Source organism: Phodopus roborovskii, unplaced genomic scaffold (assembly GCF_943737965.1).
Source record: "Phodopus roborovskii unplaced genomic scaffold, PHOROB, whole genome shotgun sequence".
In the NCBI taxonomy this organism is placed as follows: Eukaryota; Metazoa; Chordata; class Mammalia; order Rodentia; family Cricetidae; genus Phodopus; species Phodopus roborovskii.
The window spans coordinates 7251299-7269637 of NW_026126407.1; the positions used below are offsets into that span (position 1 = coordinate 7251299).

An 18339-nucleotide genomic window follows, 5' to 3' on the forward strand; every position below is an offset into this window, starting at 1 on the left:
GTTGGATCATAAGCATGTGCCTTGTCTCTCTTCACATGGTTTTTGGGGGTTGACCTGAGGTTCTTGTGCTTGCAGGACAAGCTAAATTTCACCAGTTGAGACTACTTATTTATTTTTTTGGCTTTTAGAGACAGAGTTTCTTTGTGTAGCCCTGGCTGTACTATAACTCACTATAGACCAGGATATCCTGAAACTCAAAACGATCTGTCTGTCCTGAATGCTGGCATTAAAATTGTGAGCCATCTTGTCAAGCTTAAATGCATAGTTTCATTTTATCCCTCTTTTTTATTTACTTTGAAAGGTTTATTTTAAAGTGTGTGTGTGTGTCTCCTGTGCGTGTGGGCATGTATCTGTGTAATTGAGTATGGGTGCCCATGTAGGCCAGAGGTGTTGAATCCCATGAAGCTGGAGTTACAGTGTGGGTGCTGAGAACTGGACTGAGGTCCTCTGGAAAAGCAGTATGTGCTCTTAACTGCTGAAACACCTCTTCAGCCCTTTTATTATTTTTGTTTGGTTTATTTTGTTTTCTAAAACAGGGTTTCTCTGTGCAACCTGGCTGTTCTGGAATGTGCTTTGTAGATCAGGCTGGCCTAGAACTCAGAGATCTGCCCATCTCTGCCTCTTAAGTGCCTAGACTAAAGTCATGCACCACCAGGCACGACTTAGCCCTTTTATTTTTGAGACAAGCTCTTTTGTAGCCCAGGCTGCCCCCTAATTCTTGACCATTTTGTCTTGGCCTCCTGAAGGTAGAGGTTATAAGTGTGCTGCTGCTGCCATGGCCAGCCTGTGCTAGATCTTAAGGCAAGCACAGGCATTCTTAAGCCAAGGCCACACGAGATAATGAGAGATCTATCTTTTGATTTTTATTTTATGTGTGTTTTGCCTGTATTTACCTGTGCACTATGTGCACGCAGTTCCCACAGAGGCCAGAAGAGGGCAATGGATGCCCCAGAAATGGAATTAGAGAAAGAAGGCTGTTAGCTGCCATTTGGGTACTGGAAATCAAACTCAGGACCTCAAGAGGAGTATATCTCTTAACCACTGAGCCACCTCTCCAGCCCTGAGACATACTTTATAACTTCAGTAAATAATTCTTTATTTTACAAAGCATTAAAAAAGGCTTCCATGTATATATATAAAATAAGGGCTAACATGTGACCTTCTAAACATATTCTTTGAGGAAGAGTACCTATTTTACAAAGTTTAACAGCTCTTAGGAACAAATACACAGTGTTTGTGGACTGGAATTAACAGAGCTGTCTGTAGAACTAAACTTTTTTCCTAAAAAAACTCTACTAAAAAAACTTTACAGGTTGGGCTGGAGAGATGGCTCAAAGGTCAAGACCACTGGCTGCTCTTCCAGAGGTCCTGAGTTCAATTCCCAGCAACCGTTGGTGGCTCATGACCATCTATAATGAGAGCTGGTGCCCTCTTCTGGCCTGCAAGCATGCATGCAGGCATAGCATGGTGTATATAATAAATAAATCTTAAAAAAAAAAAAAAACACAAAACCTTACATGTCACCTCTTTGTTATATGTAGTATGACAGTACTTTAATAGCAGGAGAATCAAATTCTGCCCACTTTCCATTCCACAAATGTTGGAATGCTAACTATCTTCCATCACCCAGCTTCTTGGAAAGTTGCTGTTAGGCACCTTCAGGGCTAGTTATTTCCTGATTGTAATGACATGGCAATTAACAGCCACTTCTTGGGCATAGTCAAGGCGGGCAAGTTCTCAAAAGCAGCACATATGGATTTGTTTTTCTTTCCCATTAACTCATCTGAACAAATCGGTCACCAGTAATAATGTCAGAAAATCCCATGATTATCTGACCCTGGGTCTGGACCATCACTATGTATCCTTGAGGAAAGGGGCAGCCATCCCTCCCGTCTGTCTCACTTTGAAACCATAATCAGCAATGTCTACAACCTCAGCACTTGGTGGGGGGCATTTGGACATGCAACCATGAGCCCTGCACTCTACCAGTGAGCTACACCCTCAGCCCCTTGGGGAATGTTTGGTAGACTCTTGATTCTCTTTGTATACATTACTTTTAAACCTAATACTTGGAAGGCTAAGGCAGGAGGATGATATGTTTAAGGATAGATTGGCTTACAGAGTGAGGTCTTGTCTTGAAATAAAAAACCTGAGTTGTCTGCTTTCAGGTTTGCTAACAAATAACTCAGAGAGGAGGCATATGTGTTATAAAGTCATTCCTTCAAGTTTGTGCCTGGACAGCAAGTCTCCCAAAAAGATTCAATGAAAGCCAGCAAAAACCGGGAGCAAGAGAGATGGCTTAGTGGTTTATAGCACTGGCTGCTCTTCCAGAGGACCTGAGTTCAATTCTCAGCATTCACATGGCAGCTCACAACTCCAGTTCCAGGGCTTCTGATACTTTCACACAGACATACAAGCAGGCAAAATACTGATGGAAATTACAAACAAAAAGAATTAGAAAACTTGTAGGAAACAAACACAGAGTTGACATCCCAGGAAGAAAGTGCCCAACAGTAAGCTAGCCCCATGTTTATTTCTCCACTCACAATTTATATGCCACCAGTTTTATTGAAGGATTTAAAGAAGCAGGATATTGTAAGTATAATTGTGTGTCTCTTGAGGTAAAGAGTCACACCAATTTCTTGCTGTATATTGAAGTGGTACATAGCACCTTGTTACTATCTGAAACCATAGGAATGTCCCAGGGAAACAGACTCTCACATTTAGTGAGATGAAATCAAGGTGAAGCTAGGCTAGTCTCAGCTGCCAGCAGACCAGCTGTGACCTTTAGAGCACTTGGCTTCCACAGACACTGGGCTAAGTCTTTTCTGGGGATGGGGAGTTTCTAACAGAGGGCAGTTAGTTCCTGCAAGCAGCAGGCATCAGGACAGTGCCTCTCAACTATTGTTTCCCAAGTGTTCCCTGCCATCAAGACACAGCGTAGGACAGCTGGGGAGGTCCTTTCTGATGACAACTCCAAGCTAACATAGCCTCTTTACCTCATCTGCCAGAGTTTCCTTCTTGTGGGCTGGAACGTACATACTACACCAAGGGCCTCACAGGGATGAATGACAAGTTCAATAAACAGGATTTCATCTCCCGGAGCTCCTGGACCTCATCGCTCTCAGGGCCACAGTGCACCAACAGGATCTTTTCTGCTTTCCATATGGCATTCAGAGCTTCAGGCACTGCCAACCTGAACCAAGGGAGGAAAGCTGCTCAGTTCACTCAGTCAAAATGAAAGCAGACTCCTTTCTGGACAGAGAACACAAAGGGTTAAGTTCACTCCATCCTCCAGGGTCTACCGAAGGCACAAAGGGTTCACCATACCCTTCCCCCCCAGATCTTACCATCCAAGGGGTAGATAAGAAACCTCATAAGCACACTGCAAAGCAGAGTTTGAGGAGAGAGAGAGAGTGTGTGTGTGTGTTTGTGTGTTAGACTACAGGACTCAAAGTAAAGTGGGTAAATTTATGGAAGCTTTATATAGAGGTGTTCATTTTTGGGCGCCCATGTCTTACCTGCCTGACTTTGTGTTTTCCACATCTGGGCAAAACTGGGTCTAGGACCAGGACCAGCTAGTTCATCAACTCTGCTCTTATCTTTTTCTTTCTGTGCAGTGCCAGGAATAGAACCCAGGGCCTTGTGCATGCTAGGCAAGTGTGCTACAATCGAGCCATTCCCTCAGCTTCCTTTTTTAACCTTTAAAGCAGCGATTCTTAACCTTGATGTAACTACTTGGTAACTCCACTGTGGAGGCTGTCCTGCGCACTCAGGGTTAGCCTTTACCCACTAAATGCTGACAGTACCCTCCTTCAGTCCATAACAACCAAAACTGTCTCTAGACATTGGCCAATGCCATCTGAATGCAGAATTCCTTTTACTTGAAAACAACTGCTTTAAAAGGAATAGGATGCAGACTTGGGAAAAGGCAGAGGCCCTGGAGTTGAGAATGCTGGGAATGAGCAAGCCAAGGGGGTGTGATTAAGCCTTGAGGAATGCTAGAGGGAGGGTGAGGCTGCCCGGAAGGCCTCCGTGGGAAACTTAACTGAGAACTAAGAGATTCCTCCACACTTCTCACGAGTAAATTCAAAGCTTAGAGCCTGTCAGTGAAGCAGAGGGCAAAGACCTGTCCTAAGGAGGAAATAGAACAAAGGGTTTCAACATCTGAAAAGCACTGTAGCAGTCATCCACAGAAGTACCCAGGAAAGGCAGAACAGGACGTGCCCTGGCCAAGTGCCAGGAAGAGGAAAGACCTACCCATTGAACAAGACTTGGGCCAGTTTGAAGAGCTCATGGCCGATTTCAACACTGGATGGCCCATGACGAGCTTCAACAACACGGACACTCTTCTGTACATGGGCAGCAGATGTTCGCCAGTCCCCTGTGAGAGAACAGTCTACTCGAGAAGAGAACCACCATCAGCCCAGGCTCTCAGTGCAGAAAGCGGAATGGAAGGGAGAGCCAAACAGACCGGGTGAGAGCCACGACTGAACTCAGGCAGGGAAGGAGGGCTGCAGCTTACCTAAGGCAGCATAGGCCTGGGCCAGGCCATCTTCAATCTCCCCCACCACGGTGTGCTCTGCTGACAGGAAGATCTCGGCAGCCTCCTGACATCCCAAAAACTGTTGAATGGCTTGCTCTGTTGAGTCAAAGGAAAAACACCTCACACCATACATAAACCTCGACATGAGTGCTCAGTCAGTTTCTCTATCAGTTGGGCCAATGTGGAAATGCCCTTTCCCTGAGTCAACAAACCAGCATTCCAGGAAAAGTGTTGTCTCTTACGTTTTCTCTTTCAGCAGGAAGAGGTGCTAGATGAGGCCTCCTTACAGTTACCTGGGCTCCTGAAACCCATTTATCCAGAGTACCCACCTGTAATCATTACTTCTGACTCTAGGCTAAAGGTCAACTTCAGAATCTAGGCTAAACAGGTAAAACAGAGTCCTAGCATGTCAGGGTTTAATAGCAAGTTTCACAAATCCTTTCTGAAAAGAAAGGATCCCTCTCTCCCTCTCAGGGCTCACTTGGGCTAGCTATGCAAGCTCTCCCCTGAGCCACAGCGCCAGTCCAGAGCAGGGTCCACTGCTGCTGAGAGCAGAATAACCTTTCCATGACGGTCAGTCATCACGTCGGGAGTTAAGATAAATGACACGGGACTTCTGGAGCCACACAAAACTCATGGAAGGAAGTTAGAAAGTCTTTCTGGTGCTCAAGGTACTAGAACTAGCTGATGCAGGAGACACAGCTTAAACCATGCAGTAGTCTTTCAAGGACACCGACTACAACTAGTTAGGGTCTGGTCTCACTGGTCTACATAGCCATCTTGTGGTTGGTCTGGGATATTGAAATTCAAGTCCTCAATCATTTACTGAGGAGTGTTCTTGAGTGCAAGGTGATAGCAGAATAAACAAAAGGGCAGGGACTGGAGAACCAAAGCAGGAACCAGTCTCACCTAGTTTACCATTTCTGAGAAGCTTCTGGGCCATGCAAACCTGCTGCTGAAGGTCCTGGAGGCGGGAAACCAGGTGGTCCCTGCTGACAGATTCTGTGCAAGACCTGTTCTTGCAGCTCAGCACATCATTGCCCTGTGGAAGCCAGGTCTACGGTTATCTCCAAGCCAGAGCAGTTATCAGCACTGTGTGTTGCATGTATTTGGGCTACAGGGTCTCTGACCTGATGGGGGAAAGGACTCCTGTAATAACAAACTGCAAACAAGGCCTGAGTGAAATTCTAGTGAAAGCAGTAGCTGATCCCACTCCGAGAGTTAATGTTTGGACAGAAACAATATAGTTTGTAATCCTTTCCACCTCAGCAGCCCTTCATCTCTTTTTGGGAACAGGCCTTTAGGTGACGAACATATGTATACTGGTTATTATTATTATTTTTGTTTTTGTTTTTTTTCCAGACAGGGTTTCTCTGAAGGCTGTCCTGTAACTCACTCTGTAGATCAGGCTGGCCTCGAACTCACAGATCTGCCTGCCTCTGCCTTCCAAGTGCTGGGATTAAAAGCATGAACCACCAATGCCTGGCTTATACTGGTTATTTTTAAAAAGCCATAAGAAAATCAACACAGAAATCTGGATGTGGCCACACACTGCTGTATTAGTGGCACTTGGGAACTAGAGGCAGAAGATGACAAGTTTGAGGCCTATGAAATGAGCTCCAGACAACTCTTGCAGGGGAAAGGGAAGAGAAGCAAAGAGAGATATGGCTCAAAGGATAGAATCATCTTATTAAAAATCTATTGGAGGGACTGGAGAGATGGCTCAGTAGTTAAGAGCACTGGCTGTTCTCCCAGAGGACCTGGATTCAATTCCCAGGACTGACATGGCAGCTCACAACAGAGACACACATGCAGGCAAAACACCAATACACATAAAATAAAAATAAATAAACCATTAAGAAAAATCTACTGAAGAAAGCCAGGTATAGTTCTGCAGGCCTGTAAAAATTCCAGTATTTGGGAACCTGGGGCAGGGGCATCTCAAGTTTGAAGCCATCATGGATTATGAAATGAATTCTAGGCTAGTTGGGTGTGAGGTGTGGCCTTGTTGGAGGAAGTGTGGGGGCGGGCTTTGACATCTCTTTTTCTCAAGCTTCCCTCAGTGTGACAGCTGACTTCCTGTTGTCTCTGAGCTAATATGTAGGGCTCTCAGGTCTAGCACCACATCTGCCTGGATGCCCCCATGCTCCCAGCCATGGTGACCTCTGAAGCTGAAAGCCAGCCATCCCAATTAAATATTGTTTTATAGAGTTGCTGTGATCATGGTGTCTCTTCACAGCAATAGTAACTAAGACATTGGGGATACACAATGAGACCCATCTCAAGAGAGCAAGAGTGAGGGAGACAGCTAATATGAAGGGTACTAAGTCCCACACACCTTTAGTCCCAGCAGAGGATAGGTGGAGCTCTATGAATTCCAGGCCAGCTAAGGCTACACAGTGAGACCCTGCCTAAAGCAACAATCAAAACAAAAAGAGCTAGGTAAGGCCTCATATTTGACCCTTAGGTTTACAATTTTAGCTTTGCAACACAATAATTCCACTTAAAGTATTCCTAACAAGAAGGCCAACCTCTGGTAGAAAAGAAATTGTTACACCTGATTATGAATACAGACTTTAGTGTCTATGCCATTATGCAAGAGCAACCCAATCTAAGGATCTGCGCTCACTCTCAATGCCCTTAGCTGAGGGGCTCAGATGCAGTTCCTTCCTCTGGGTCTGATTTTCTGCATCAATGACAGACAATAAGACTTCTGCTCGGGGCGGGTGGTGGTGCATGCCTTTGATTTCAGCACTTGGGAAGCAGAGGCAGGCGGATCTCTGAGTTTGAGGCTAGCCTGGTCTACAAAACCACACAGATATCCCGTGACAAAAAAAAAAAAAAAAAAAAAAAAAAAAAAAACCTAACTACTAACTAACTAACTAACTAACTAACTAACTAACTAACTAAAAGACTCCTGCTTGGACTGACTTTGAACTGGCATATGTTTTCATCCTATTGGGCTGAGTAGCCAAGAAGCTGAGGTGATGACAACCCTCTTGTCACTATAACTGACAAGTACAGAGGGAATGGGGTTAAGAAGACAGAGGATCTGAGCCCCAGATCAAGCTGTATCTGAAACAGTTCTCTGGAAAGTCATTTTAATAGATGGGTTCTCACATGAGACTGGCCTTGAGATCCTTCTGCTTCAGCTTTCTGGGTACTGGGGTTACAGGCACAAGCCAAGTTTGATTTGACACAGAAGTTTGATTTATTTGAGCAAGTGCATTTCTAGTTTTTTTTTCTCCTACTGGGTCAAAATTAAGATTTTGTGTCATTTGTAAGGAAAACATTACTAAATCCAGCCTGACCCTGTGGGAAACCATGTTTAGATGATTTACTAAAATGGACATGATAACAGTGCTCTCCATAAACTCCCAGGGTTTCTCCCAATAACTCCTTTGGGCTGGAGCACTGACCTCTGGGAACAGTAGAGAAGATTTACCTGCATGAGCGCTTTGCACGTGTTACAACAGAAGGCTTTCCACCTGGGCTCTGCAGCTGCTCTGAGCTTCTCAGTGTGACAGGCTGGACAGCTGCAGTCGAAGAAGTACTGAGAACTCAGCTTCTGCTGCCTCTCAGCAACACCCATCCGGCTCTCATGAGGCCCTGGAGAGAGACCACCCATAATTACTACTCACAGCAAGAGGGGCTGGGATAGTCACAATGTGACTGAAATGATGAACTGAGCTGGGGTTCGGGCTCAGGGATAGACACGAGTGTATGTGAGCCTGGGCACTATCCTATCAGCTCAAAAGAAGCAACAACACATGGGTGCAAGTGGATGAGCTTCCAAGCTGCTGAGGCAGGAATAAAAAGAAGCTGAGAAGACAGGCAGTGTACAGGGATTCAGCATCGAGAGACATAGCTCACTGTCCTCAACAGGCCTTTTTATATGGCCAGAAGACCTCTTTCATTTGCCTAAGGATGCACTGCCTTTTCCAGGAAAAACAGGCTGGGTGGAGGCGCCAGTCCAGTGCAAGCTCATTCCCGTCCCTTATCCTTTTCAGGTGGTGCAGGGCAGGGCAGCGGGAAGAAAGGCTGGCTCACCATAGCAGTGCACAATCTCTTGTCCTTTTCTGATCTGCTGTGCTGCCCGGATGGTGGCGACAGTGCTAGTGAAGGACACACTAGTGTTGGGGCTGCAGGAGTGGTTCAGGAGGCTGACAACAGGGAAGATGCCTGTGGCAAGGCGTACCTGCCTGCTGTTGGTAATGATGTTCTCTTTAGACCCTGAAAGTGCAAGAACAGAGGAAACATGCATCAGGACATTTGTCCTGCCCTTACCATCTATTCTCAGAAGATGAACTGAGCAGCTGGGCCTGAAGCCCATCTGAGTCATGGCTGCACAGCCGGATCCAATATAAATCGGATGGAACATGACTCATAGCAAACTGGTCCTCAGGAAGCAAAGTGAATGAGTACAGGAAAAGTCCTCTGGAGCCTAACCATTATGCCTGTATGTCACTCAAAAAACCCAACATTAGAATTTATTAAAAAAAAAATCAAAAAGGGATTATCAGTAGGGCACTTTCTAGAGTTCCATAATGTTCAGCCCTGAGATTATCGCCTCAATTTTTAAAGTCTGGGTGCTTTTATTTAAGTGGTCTTTGGTGGGTTATTGGGATAAGTGTCCTAGTTAGTGTAGCATGCTTTATGTACATACACACCCTTACATGTGTATAAAAGCCCAGCCTTCTTCATCCTGCCATTTGTTTAATCTTTTTGGAAACTGCTCTGCAGCCACATGTAAGCAAACTGTCTGTTATTTGTTATACTGAAGGCAGTCTTATGTCCCAGACAAGCTTATTGCAGTACACTCAGCTAATTCACACATCCACAGATATGGAAGGAAGAAAAAGAGCCTCTAGGCAGTGATGCTAGAACTTCCATTCACGCTCATGTGAGTTTTTCACTCGTGTGTACAGCTATGTTCAAGTTAGGTTCTAGCAAAAGGACCTGTGGGTGACATGTAAGATCCAAACTCTAACAGCCCACATGCTCTTCAAACAAAATGCTAATTGGTTTGGTTATGCAGTTTTTCAGGCCAAAGTTCAGAAGCAGAGGACAAACATATAGGAATATATGGTGGGGTTTTCTGACAGACAGACAGTGATAGACTAAGAGGAGGCAGACAACTCCCAGGGCAAACAAAACCCCATTCCTACTCAAGTTTCATCACACATGGGCATTTCACTTAACCAGAAACTCCTATAGAGGGACCGCATACCTACAAGGGTTTTTGTAATAGCCAAACATAAGGCAGGAATAGGTATGATATTTCCAATAAGCTGGTTGAAATGTGAGAAACACTGATACTTAAAGGAAAACAGTTTTCTAAAAAGCTGGGAAATTGTTGAATAACTGTGGTGTCACTGTACACGTGCCAGAAATCCCAACTAGTCATTTATCAGAGAAGTAACTAGTCCGGATACAAATGTAATGAACAAAGAAAACACTACAAGCCATCACGTGAAAATGTTTTACAAAGGAAAAATTAAATATGAGAATTATGTTGTCTCTCTGCAGACAAGTCTATTATCTGTTGCTATGGGGGACAAGCATAGGACATGTAAATACAATTCACAGGGAATCCAAATGACTCAATTTTAGTCAATAGTTCTACAAACTGCATTAAAATCTTTCATCAGAGCTTCTCCTAAGTGCTTAGCTGATTTGAGTCCCTCTCCTCACTTCTAATGCCTACCTTCTGGAATATGTGCTAATGAGCAGTGAAAATGCTAAAAGGTAGGCAGCAGGAAGGAGCGGTGCAGGGCACGAACAATTTGTAGTCTGAATAATCAGCGTCTGCATAATTAAAAGTTGACTTGCATTCTCAACTACTGATAACTGGCAGTCCGTATTAGAACAGTTGCTAAAATTTTCTCAGAAGAAAATGATTGCACCCAGTGAGTAATGTCAGCGTCGTGAATTATTTATAGATTCTCCTCCAGCAGGAGTAGGCTCAGGAACTGAGTGGGGTATTGGTGTCAGAGTTGAATGTCTCTCTAATTATTTCTAAAAAATTGAGTATTGATTTTTAAAAATTACTCAATATTTTGCATTAGTCATCTATTAGTGTAGATAATAGGAAGAGAGGGTATGTATGCACCTTATCAACCAAATTTAATGGGTGACATTTTGTATATAAAAATAAGTATGAGTGATTCTCTAGCAAAAGTGAACCTTGGATTTAGAACTGTCCCTGGCACATTTCAAATGGGATCTAAGTAAAAGTAAAACAATGAAAGTCTGCAAAATGAGGTGTGTGTAGGTATCAAGACCAAACTGAAGTACACCAAAGGGCAGTCAGCTGACTCGAGACCACGCAAAACCTCATCAACGCTTGTTAGGACATGGATCCAGGTGCAGCATTGACATGTCCTTCCCACGGGAACACAAGCACAAGCCCTGTACCAGGAATATCATCAGTGGTCAGACCTTGAGATGGGAACACAGAGAGGTTTTTGAGGAACTTTGATTAAAAAGAATTTATGCAAAGATAATAACATTCATTTTTATAGGTTTTTGTCAAAGTCTATCCTAGTTAACACTTTAATCCTTCTTCTGTGCCACTAATGAAACAGCTGCTAATGAAATTCAATGAGAACACTAAACTGGGAGGTGTTGGAACCCAAAAGAAACAATAAAAAGGGATATAACGAGATTAGAACTATGAATAGACTAAAACAGAATTAGACAGTAAAAAAATGAAAGCAAAGATTGCTGGTGGCATGTAACTAGTACAACTCACCTGGAGGGCAAATTTGCAGTATGTATCAAGTGTTTTAAAAATGCTCCTATGGAAATATTCTTAGCACTTAGATTGTTTCTATTATAAAATATCTAATTAAAATTACAAAAAGAATACATGGTAGTTATATCAAAGTTAGAAACTGAAAATCACAGAGATAAGGACCTTCATTTAAAATCCAACTAGGCAGGCCCAACGTTTTGATGTATTGTTTTTGCAGTGGCCCTTCTAGTTCTATGTATAAAATTATTACTGTTACTATTATTTGGCAAGATTTTGCTATGTAGTCCAAGCTGGCCTTGAGCTACCATCCTCCTGCCTCAGGCTCATGAGTGCTGAGACTGTAGGCATAGGACATCATAAACTGGTGTATGGAATTTTAAAAATAATTTGCAACAAGTGCACAAGGTGATCTGTAAGTTACTTCTTTTCACATAATATTCCATGGACATTAAAAAATAATACCCTGATAATGCATTAAAAAGCAAACCAACTATCTTTGTTCGGGCTTCTATTGTTGAGATAAAACACTGGAACCAAAAGCAACCTGGGGAGGGAAGGTTTATTTCCTCTTACAACTCTCAGGTGACATGCCTTTACTGAAGGAACTCAAGGCAGGAACGTGGAGACAGGAACTGAAGTGGAAGGCATAGCGCAATGCAGCTTCCTGGTTTGCTCAGCCTGTTTTTATATACCGTGATCTGTGCCCACCCACATCAATCACTAATCAACTTACCTACAGGCCAATCTTATGCAGGCATTTTCTCAATTAGGATTCCTTCTTCCAAGACACATCTAAGTTTGCATCAAGTTAACAAAAACTGACATCAACAAAATGGCCGCCAATCTCATAGGGCAAATGGTGTCTCCATTTAAGTTCTGTAGAGAGGGTACAGGCTGCCATTTTTTTTTTTTTTTTAAAAAAGATTTATTTATTTATGTATTATGTATACAGTGTAATGCCTGCATTCTTACAGGCCAGAAGAGGGTGCCAAATGTCATTATAGGCGGTTGTGAGCTACCATGTGGTCACTGGAAATTGAACTCAGGACCTGGAAGAGCAGCCAGTGTTCTTAACCTCTGAGCCATCTCTTCAGCCCCAGGCTGGCCATTTTTAACCATGATTATTTGCTTGCTCGTGTGCATTTATAAAAGTTTCATCAAGAGGCTGTAGGTATGGCTCAGTTGTTAGGCAAGTATGAGGCCCTGAGTTTGATATCTGACATGCATACACCCAGAACAAAACAAATATATATGGATATATGGAATGCATGATTGTGGCGATATTTTGTTTGTGATATAACAAATAAGGTTTGCCTGAAGATCAGAGTGCAGAGCTAGCCACACTAGCCAGCCATAGTGGCCAGGCAGTGTTGGTACACACCTTTAATCCTAGCAGCCACACTAGCTAGCTATAGAGGCCAGGCAGAGATGGCACACATCTTTAAACCCAGCACTCGGGAGACAGAGGCAGATAGATCTCTTAGTTCAAGGCCATACTGAGCTTGAAATTGATCCAGTCTAAAAGAGAAACAGCTCACACAAAGGTGATCTCAGCACTTGCAATCCCACGCCTTTAATGCCAGCACTACAGAGGGACTTAAGGCTGGAGGAGAAGCTCCTGTCTAAGGAGCAGTGCAGTCTGGAACAGTCTGAAGTTTGGTGGATCACCCCTTCGATCTGAGCACCAGTAGAGTGAAAACTCTTTAGTGGCTGGCTGCTTTGCTTTAACCTCAGTATCTGTCTCTTGGTTTTTATTATTTGTACTACAGGTGATAGTCAAAAGTTAAACTCTGCTGGGTACAGCATGCATCCAAGCACTTGGGAAGTGGAGGCAGGAGGCACTTGAGCTTAAGGCCTTCCTCAGCTATGTAAATAAGTTTCAGGCCAGCCTGGGCTATGAGGGACTCCGACTCAAAATTTTATTTCCAGTTAAGTATTATTATTTTATGTGTATGAATGCTTTGTTTGCATGGCCCTTGAGGCCAGAAGGTGTCAGATCCTCTGGAAGTAGAGTCACAGACAGTTGTGAGCTGTCACGTGGGTGCTGGGAATTGAATCCAGGTCCTCTGAAAGAGCAGCCAATGTTTCTAACCACTGAGATATCTCTACAGCCATCTTAAGTTAAGTATTTTCTAAAAAGTAGGAGCTCCTAGGGTCTGAGCACAAGTAAAAAAAGTCAGGAATATATTTATGCTTTTCTTATTACACTTGCTTGTTTTATTAACTATGTGTGTATATCTGATGGTGTGGGTGTGGAGGTCAAAGAACAACTTTGGGGAGTCGGATCTCTCCTTCAACCATGGGGAACCCTGGGGTCAAGCTCAGGTCATCAGTGTTGGCAGAAGCAAGCTCCTTTACCAGTTGAGCCATCTCACTGGCCATTAACAGTTATGTATTTTTATTTCATATAATACTTTCATACTCTGAATACTAGACTTTTTTCTACTTAGAAATAAACATTGTACATCTTTCCTTGTAGACTATTTTTTTTTTTTTTGGTAGACATCATACTCATGTATACCTCTTTTAGGGTTTGCATCAACCATCCAGTAGTTAGTGTGGTTCCTGGGACGCTGTGATAAGCAGGGCTCCAGTGAGCCTATCTTCTGATTTCTGACTCCGGGAGTGGCCCTCCAATGTGCTGTCAGTCAGAGAGCAAATCCTATGGCATTTTCTTAGCAGTTAATCATGGGCTCTTCTAAACATGTTTATTGGTTTCTACATAGAGCATATAACAAAAGGCAAAAGGCACAAATGAAGGGAAGATAGGAATGGGGGAAGGAGATCTACACTTCAGCTTTCTCTAGGAATACCACTACCAGGAATCGCCACACGTTCAGCTATCCAGAAGCTCATCATCATCCTTTTTTTAATTTTTTAAATTATTTTTTCTTTGAGACGAGGTCATACTGTATAGCCTTGGATAGCCTGTAATTCACAACATACACCAGGCTGGCCTGGAACTCACAGAGACTCACTTGTCTCTGTCCCAAGTGCTGGGATTAGAGGCGTGCACTATTATGCCTTGTTTATTTCTTGAGACAAGATCTTCCTGTACACCCCACACTGGTTTTGAGTTTGGAATCCTTCTGCTTCATTCTCCCAAATACTGGGATTACAAGTGTGCAACCAGTATGTCCATCACTGAAGACATACATACTTTCTGGTGTGTGGATGGACTTGTGTGGGTATGGAGCATATGTGAATGTGTGCATGTGGAGTCTGGAGGTTGATTTTGGTGTCTTCATCAAATGTTCTCAAATGTCTTATTTTTATTAGTATAGTGTATGTGAGAGTATTGTGCACATGTGCCACGGTACACACGTGGGTGTCAGTTCTGTACATCGACTTTCAGACGCTCCAGGGATGACAGCAGGTTATCAGGCAAGAACTCTTTCTCTTGTTTGTAAAATGAGGGTGGTACTGAGTGCCCAGCTTAATTTTGTAGACATTTTTGTCTGAATTTAGGGTTCACTGATGGCAAGGCTCATTTGGGATGAGTGAACAGAGATCTACCTGCTTCTCCACATCACTGACGCCCAGCTTTTCACATGGAGCTAGAACTCAGATCCTTATGCTTGCACAATCAGCATTTTACCAACAGCCATCCCCCAGTACCTAGAGGCTCCTCATTTTTTTTTTTTTTTTTTTTTAATTAAAATGTTTTTGAGACAGGGTCTCATGTTGCCAAGGCTGACTTCAAACTCATTTATGTAGTCAAGGAAGACTGAATTTTCTCCTGTTTTTACCTCATAAGTGCTGGTATATTCCACCATTCCCAGCATATTTAACTTTGGACTCCCACATGTTTCATATATATTTGTTTTGTTTTGCTTGAGACAGGGTCTCGTAGTGTAGTCCTCACTAGTCTGGTACCTGCTGGCTTTTGTTTGTCTTTTTGACGGGTCCTGCCAAATAGCCCTGACTGGCCTGGGATTTGCTGCAGACCAAGCTGGCCTCAAACCTGTGGTTATTCTCCTGCTTCTGCCTCTTAAGTGCTAGGATTAAAGTTGCGTACCACCATACCCAAGCTTTCTAACAGACTGGAGCTATATCTCCAGTTTGTTTTTATCCCCTAGCTTTGAATTTGTGGTCCATCTTCAGCCTTCCCAGTACTGACTATAGGTATGCACAACTTTTCCATATTGGTTTTAATTTATTTTTTTAAACACCCATTCCCTTTAAAAACTTTATTATTGGGGCTGGAGAGATGGCTCAGTGGTTAAGAACACTAGCTTGTCTTCCAGAAGTTCTGAGTTCAATTCCCAGCAACCACATGATGTCTCACAATCATCTGTAATAAGATCTGCCCTCTTCTGGCCTGCAGGGATACATGCAGACAGAGCACTGTATACATCATAAATAACATATATTTAAAAAACTTTATTATTATGTGTGTAGGTGCACACATGGGGTGTGCCCTCTCTTCACTTGTGAGACAGGATCTCACTGACCTGTTCAGGCTGCCTTGGAACTCCCTCTAGTTCAGGCAGGTCTTGGGCTCACCATCTTCCTGACTCAACAACAGCTGCTGCTTCTTTTTCAGTTTTAATGTATTTCTTTTTATCTGCATGGGCCTTTCCCTTGGATTTATGTCTGTCCACTACAAGTATTCCTGGTGTCCACAGAAGCCAGAAAACAGTGTTAGATTCCCCTGAGAGAGTAACAGACAGTTGTGAGTCACCATATGGGTGCTGGGAATCAAATTTGGATCCTCAGGAAGAGCAGCCAGTGCTTTTAACCATCAACTCAGATTTTAGCAACTGGGAATGCAGAGTCTGCACTACTCGGCCTGACATGCATGCATATGTGTACCCACAAGTATGCTAGTTGGGCCCAGGAGCTGACATAGAATCTCTTCCTTGATTGCACTCCACCTTATTACCTCATTTTTTGAGACTAGGGTTTTCATTGGTTCATCTGTAGATCACTGATTGGCTAGACTGCCTGGTGAGGGAGTGTGTGCCCCCGCCCCCCATTCTCCTGCCTCTGCCTCCTAGTGCTGGGGTTATAGGAGTATGCTTTTGCCAGTCCAGCCTTCTCTCTCTTTTTTGGAGGGTGCTTCAGATCTGAACTCAGGTCCTCACATATGCACAGCACACACTGCTCACTGCGCAATTTTTCTGGTATAATTCCCTAGCTAGAGAATGTTACTCACTGGGCCACGTCCCCAGCCCCTATCTAGTTTTGTCAGTTCTTTGTCCATATCAAGAACCTGTAAACTGCAGCCTGTGGGCTAATTACTACCTGTTGCCTATTTTGTATAGCCCGTGGCCTAATAATGGTTTTCATACTCTGTGTGTGTGCTTGTGCACTTGTGTCTGAGTGTGAGCAGAATGTACACATGTGCGTAGGGAGGTCAGAGGAAAATCTCTGTATCAGTCTTTAATCTTGTACCGTGTGGTAGTTTGAATGTAACTGGCCCCGTAATCTCATAGGGAGTGGCACTATTGGGATATGTGGCTTTGTTAGAGTGGGTATGGCCTTGTTGGAGGAAGTGTGTAACTGTGGGGGCGGGCCCTGAGTTTGCTATGCTCAGGACACTGCCCAGTGAGTCAGTGGACTCTCTGTTGCCTGTAAGACTTAGCACTCTCAGCTCCAGCACCGTGTCTGTCTGTAAGCCACTGCTCCCTGTTTTGATGACAATGGACTGAACCTCTGAAACTGTACGTGAGCCACCCCATCAGAGCAATAGAAAACCCCAACTAAGACATACTCTTTGCCGTTCAGTGCTGTGCATGCCAAGCCAGCTGACCCATGAGCTTCAGGGATTCCCAGTCTCTGCCTCCTATCTAGTTATAGGAGCACTTACATTATAGATGACCTTACTTCACCCAGCTTTACGTGGGTTCTGGGATCTGAACTCAGGTTCTCACACTTTCATGGCAGCATTTTACCCACTGAACCATCTTCTCAGCTGTTTTTGTTTTAATGGTTAAATAGTTGAGAAACAAACCCAGGATATTTCTGAGTGAGCTAAATTACAAACATTTAGATTTCAGTGTCTATAATGAAATCAGGGCAGGCTCACGTTTGCATTTGTGCATTACCCACAGCTGTTTGCAGGCTATAGGGAAGAGGTGCAGTTGCAACAGAGGATATGGCCTGCAAATCCTAAAATGTTTATACCATCTGGTGTTTCACACAAAGTTTGTGACTTCTGATCTATGGGATACAAGTTTTGATAGCTAGATATATCTGCCAAATCCCCAGGTTATTATGTAATCTTGGTTTCTAGATCCTTAATATATGTGCCCAGTCAAAGCCAGAACGGCACACTAAATTTTCTCACAACAATGGAGTTTTTGCCAAGCTCCATCTTGTACACTTAGCCATTTTTGTTTTATAGATACAATCTCTGTTTCTGAGAGCTAACATTGATAATATATTTCAGTATGGAAAGTCTCCTTTATAAAAATAAAATGCTTTGATTTATGAGATATCTTACTTTGAGTTCTGCTATTTCAAACGAACACTAATACTCTGGTTTACTCGTGATTTTTTTTTTTCATGTTTGACGTTTATTGGTAGGGGGTGAAAAGAGGAGTGTGTGTATGAAGGGCTGGAGGCCTCGGAAAGGGGAGAGAGAGGGAGAGAGAGGGAGAGAAAGGGAGAGAGGGAGAGGAAGAGAGGGAGGGAGAGGAAGAGAGGGAGGGAGAGGAAGAGAGGGAGGGAGAGGGAGAGAGCGAGAAAGAGACAGTGAGAGAGAGGGAAAGAGAGGGGAGAAAAAGAGGAGAGGGAGAGAGGGGGTGGGGAGGCGGAGGAGAGAAGGTGGATTCTTGACAACCTAAACACTCTGTTATTGTTATAGCAGTCACTTTTGTGAATGGAAGTATCTTAATTTTCAATTTTCTGATTCATTTAAAAAGAGTACTCAGCTGGAGAGTTTAGCCCATTTACCTACCTTCCTTCCCTCCCTCCTCCCTCTCTGTCTCTGTCTTTCTGTCTGTCTCTCTCTTTCTGAGACAGTGTCTCACTAGGTAGCCCAGGCTGGCCTAGAGTTTGTAGAGATACACTTGCCTCTGCCTGCTGAATG

At 43.6% G+C, this 18339-nt stretch overlaps 1 protein-coding gene across 1 annotated transcript in view; it reads right to left on the reverse strand.

The window, feature by feature from the left end:
- Positions 1 to 2545: 2545 nt before the first annotated feature.
- Positions 2546 to 18339, reverse strand: part of Smyd4 (SET and MYND domain containing 4) — a 48891-nt gene continuing 33097 nt past the window's right edge. Inside the window, exons 6-11 of the mRNA XM_051180014.1 lie at positions 8597 to 8779; positions 7992 to 8155; positions 5456 to 5588; positions 4526 to 4642; positions 4261 to 4384; positions 2546 to 3196 (exon numbers count right to left, since the gene is read on the reverse strand). Of these exons, the coding sequence (XP_051035971.1) occupies positions 3043 to 3196; positions 4261 to 4384; positions 4526 to 4642; positions 5456 to 5588; positions 7992 to 8155; positions 8597 to 8779 (875 nt within the window). The 3' untranslated portion in view covers positions 2546 to 3042. The remainder of the gene's footprint in view (positions 3197 to 4260; positions 4385 to 4525; positions 4643 to 5455; positions 5589 to 7991; positions 8156 to 8596; positions 8780 to 18339) is intronic.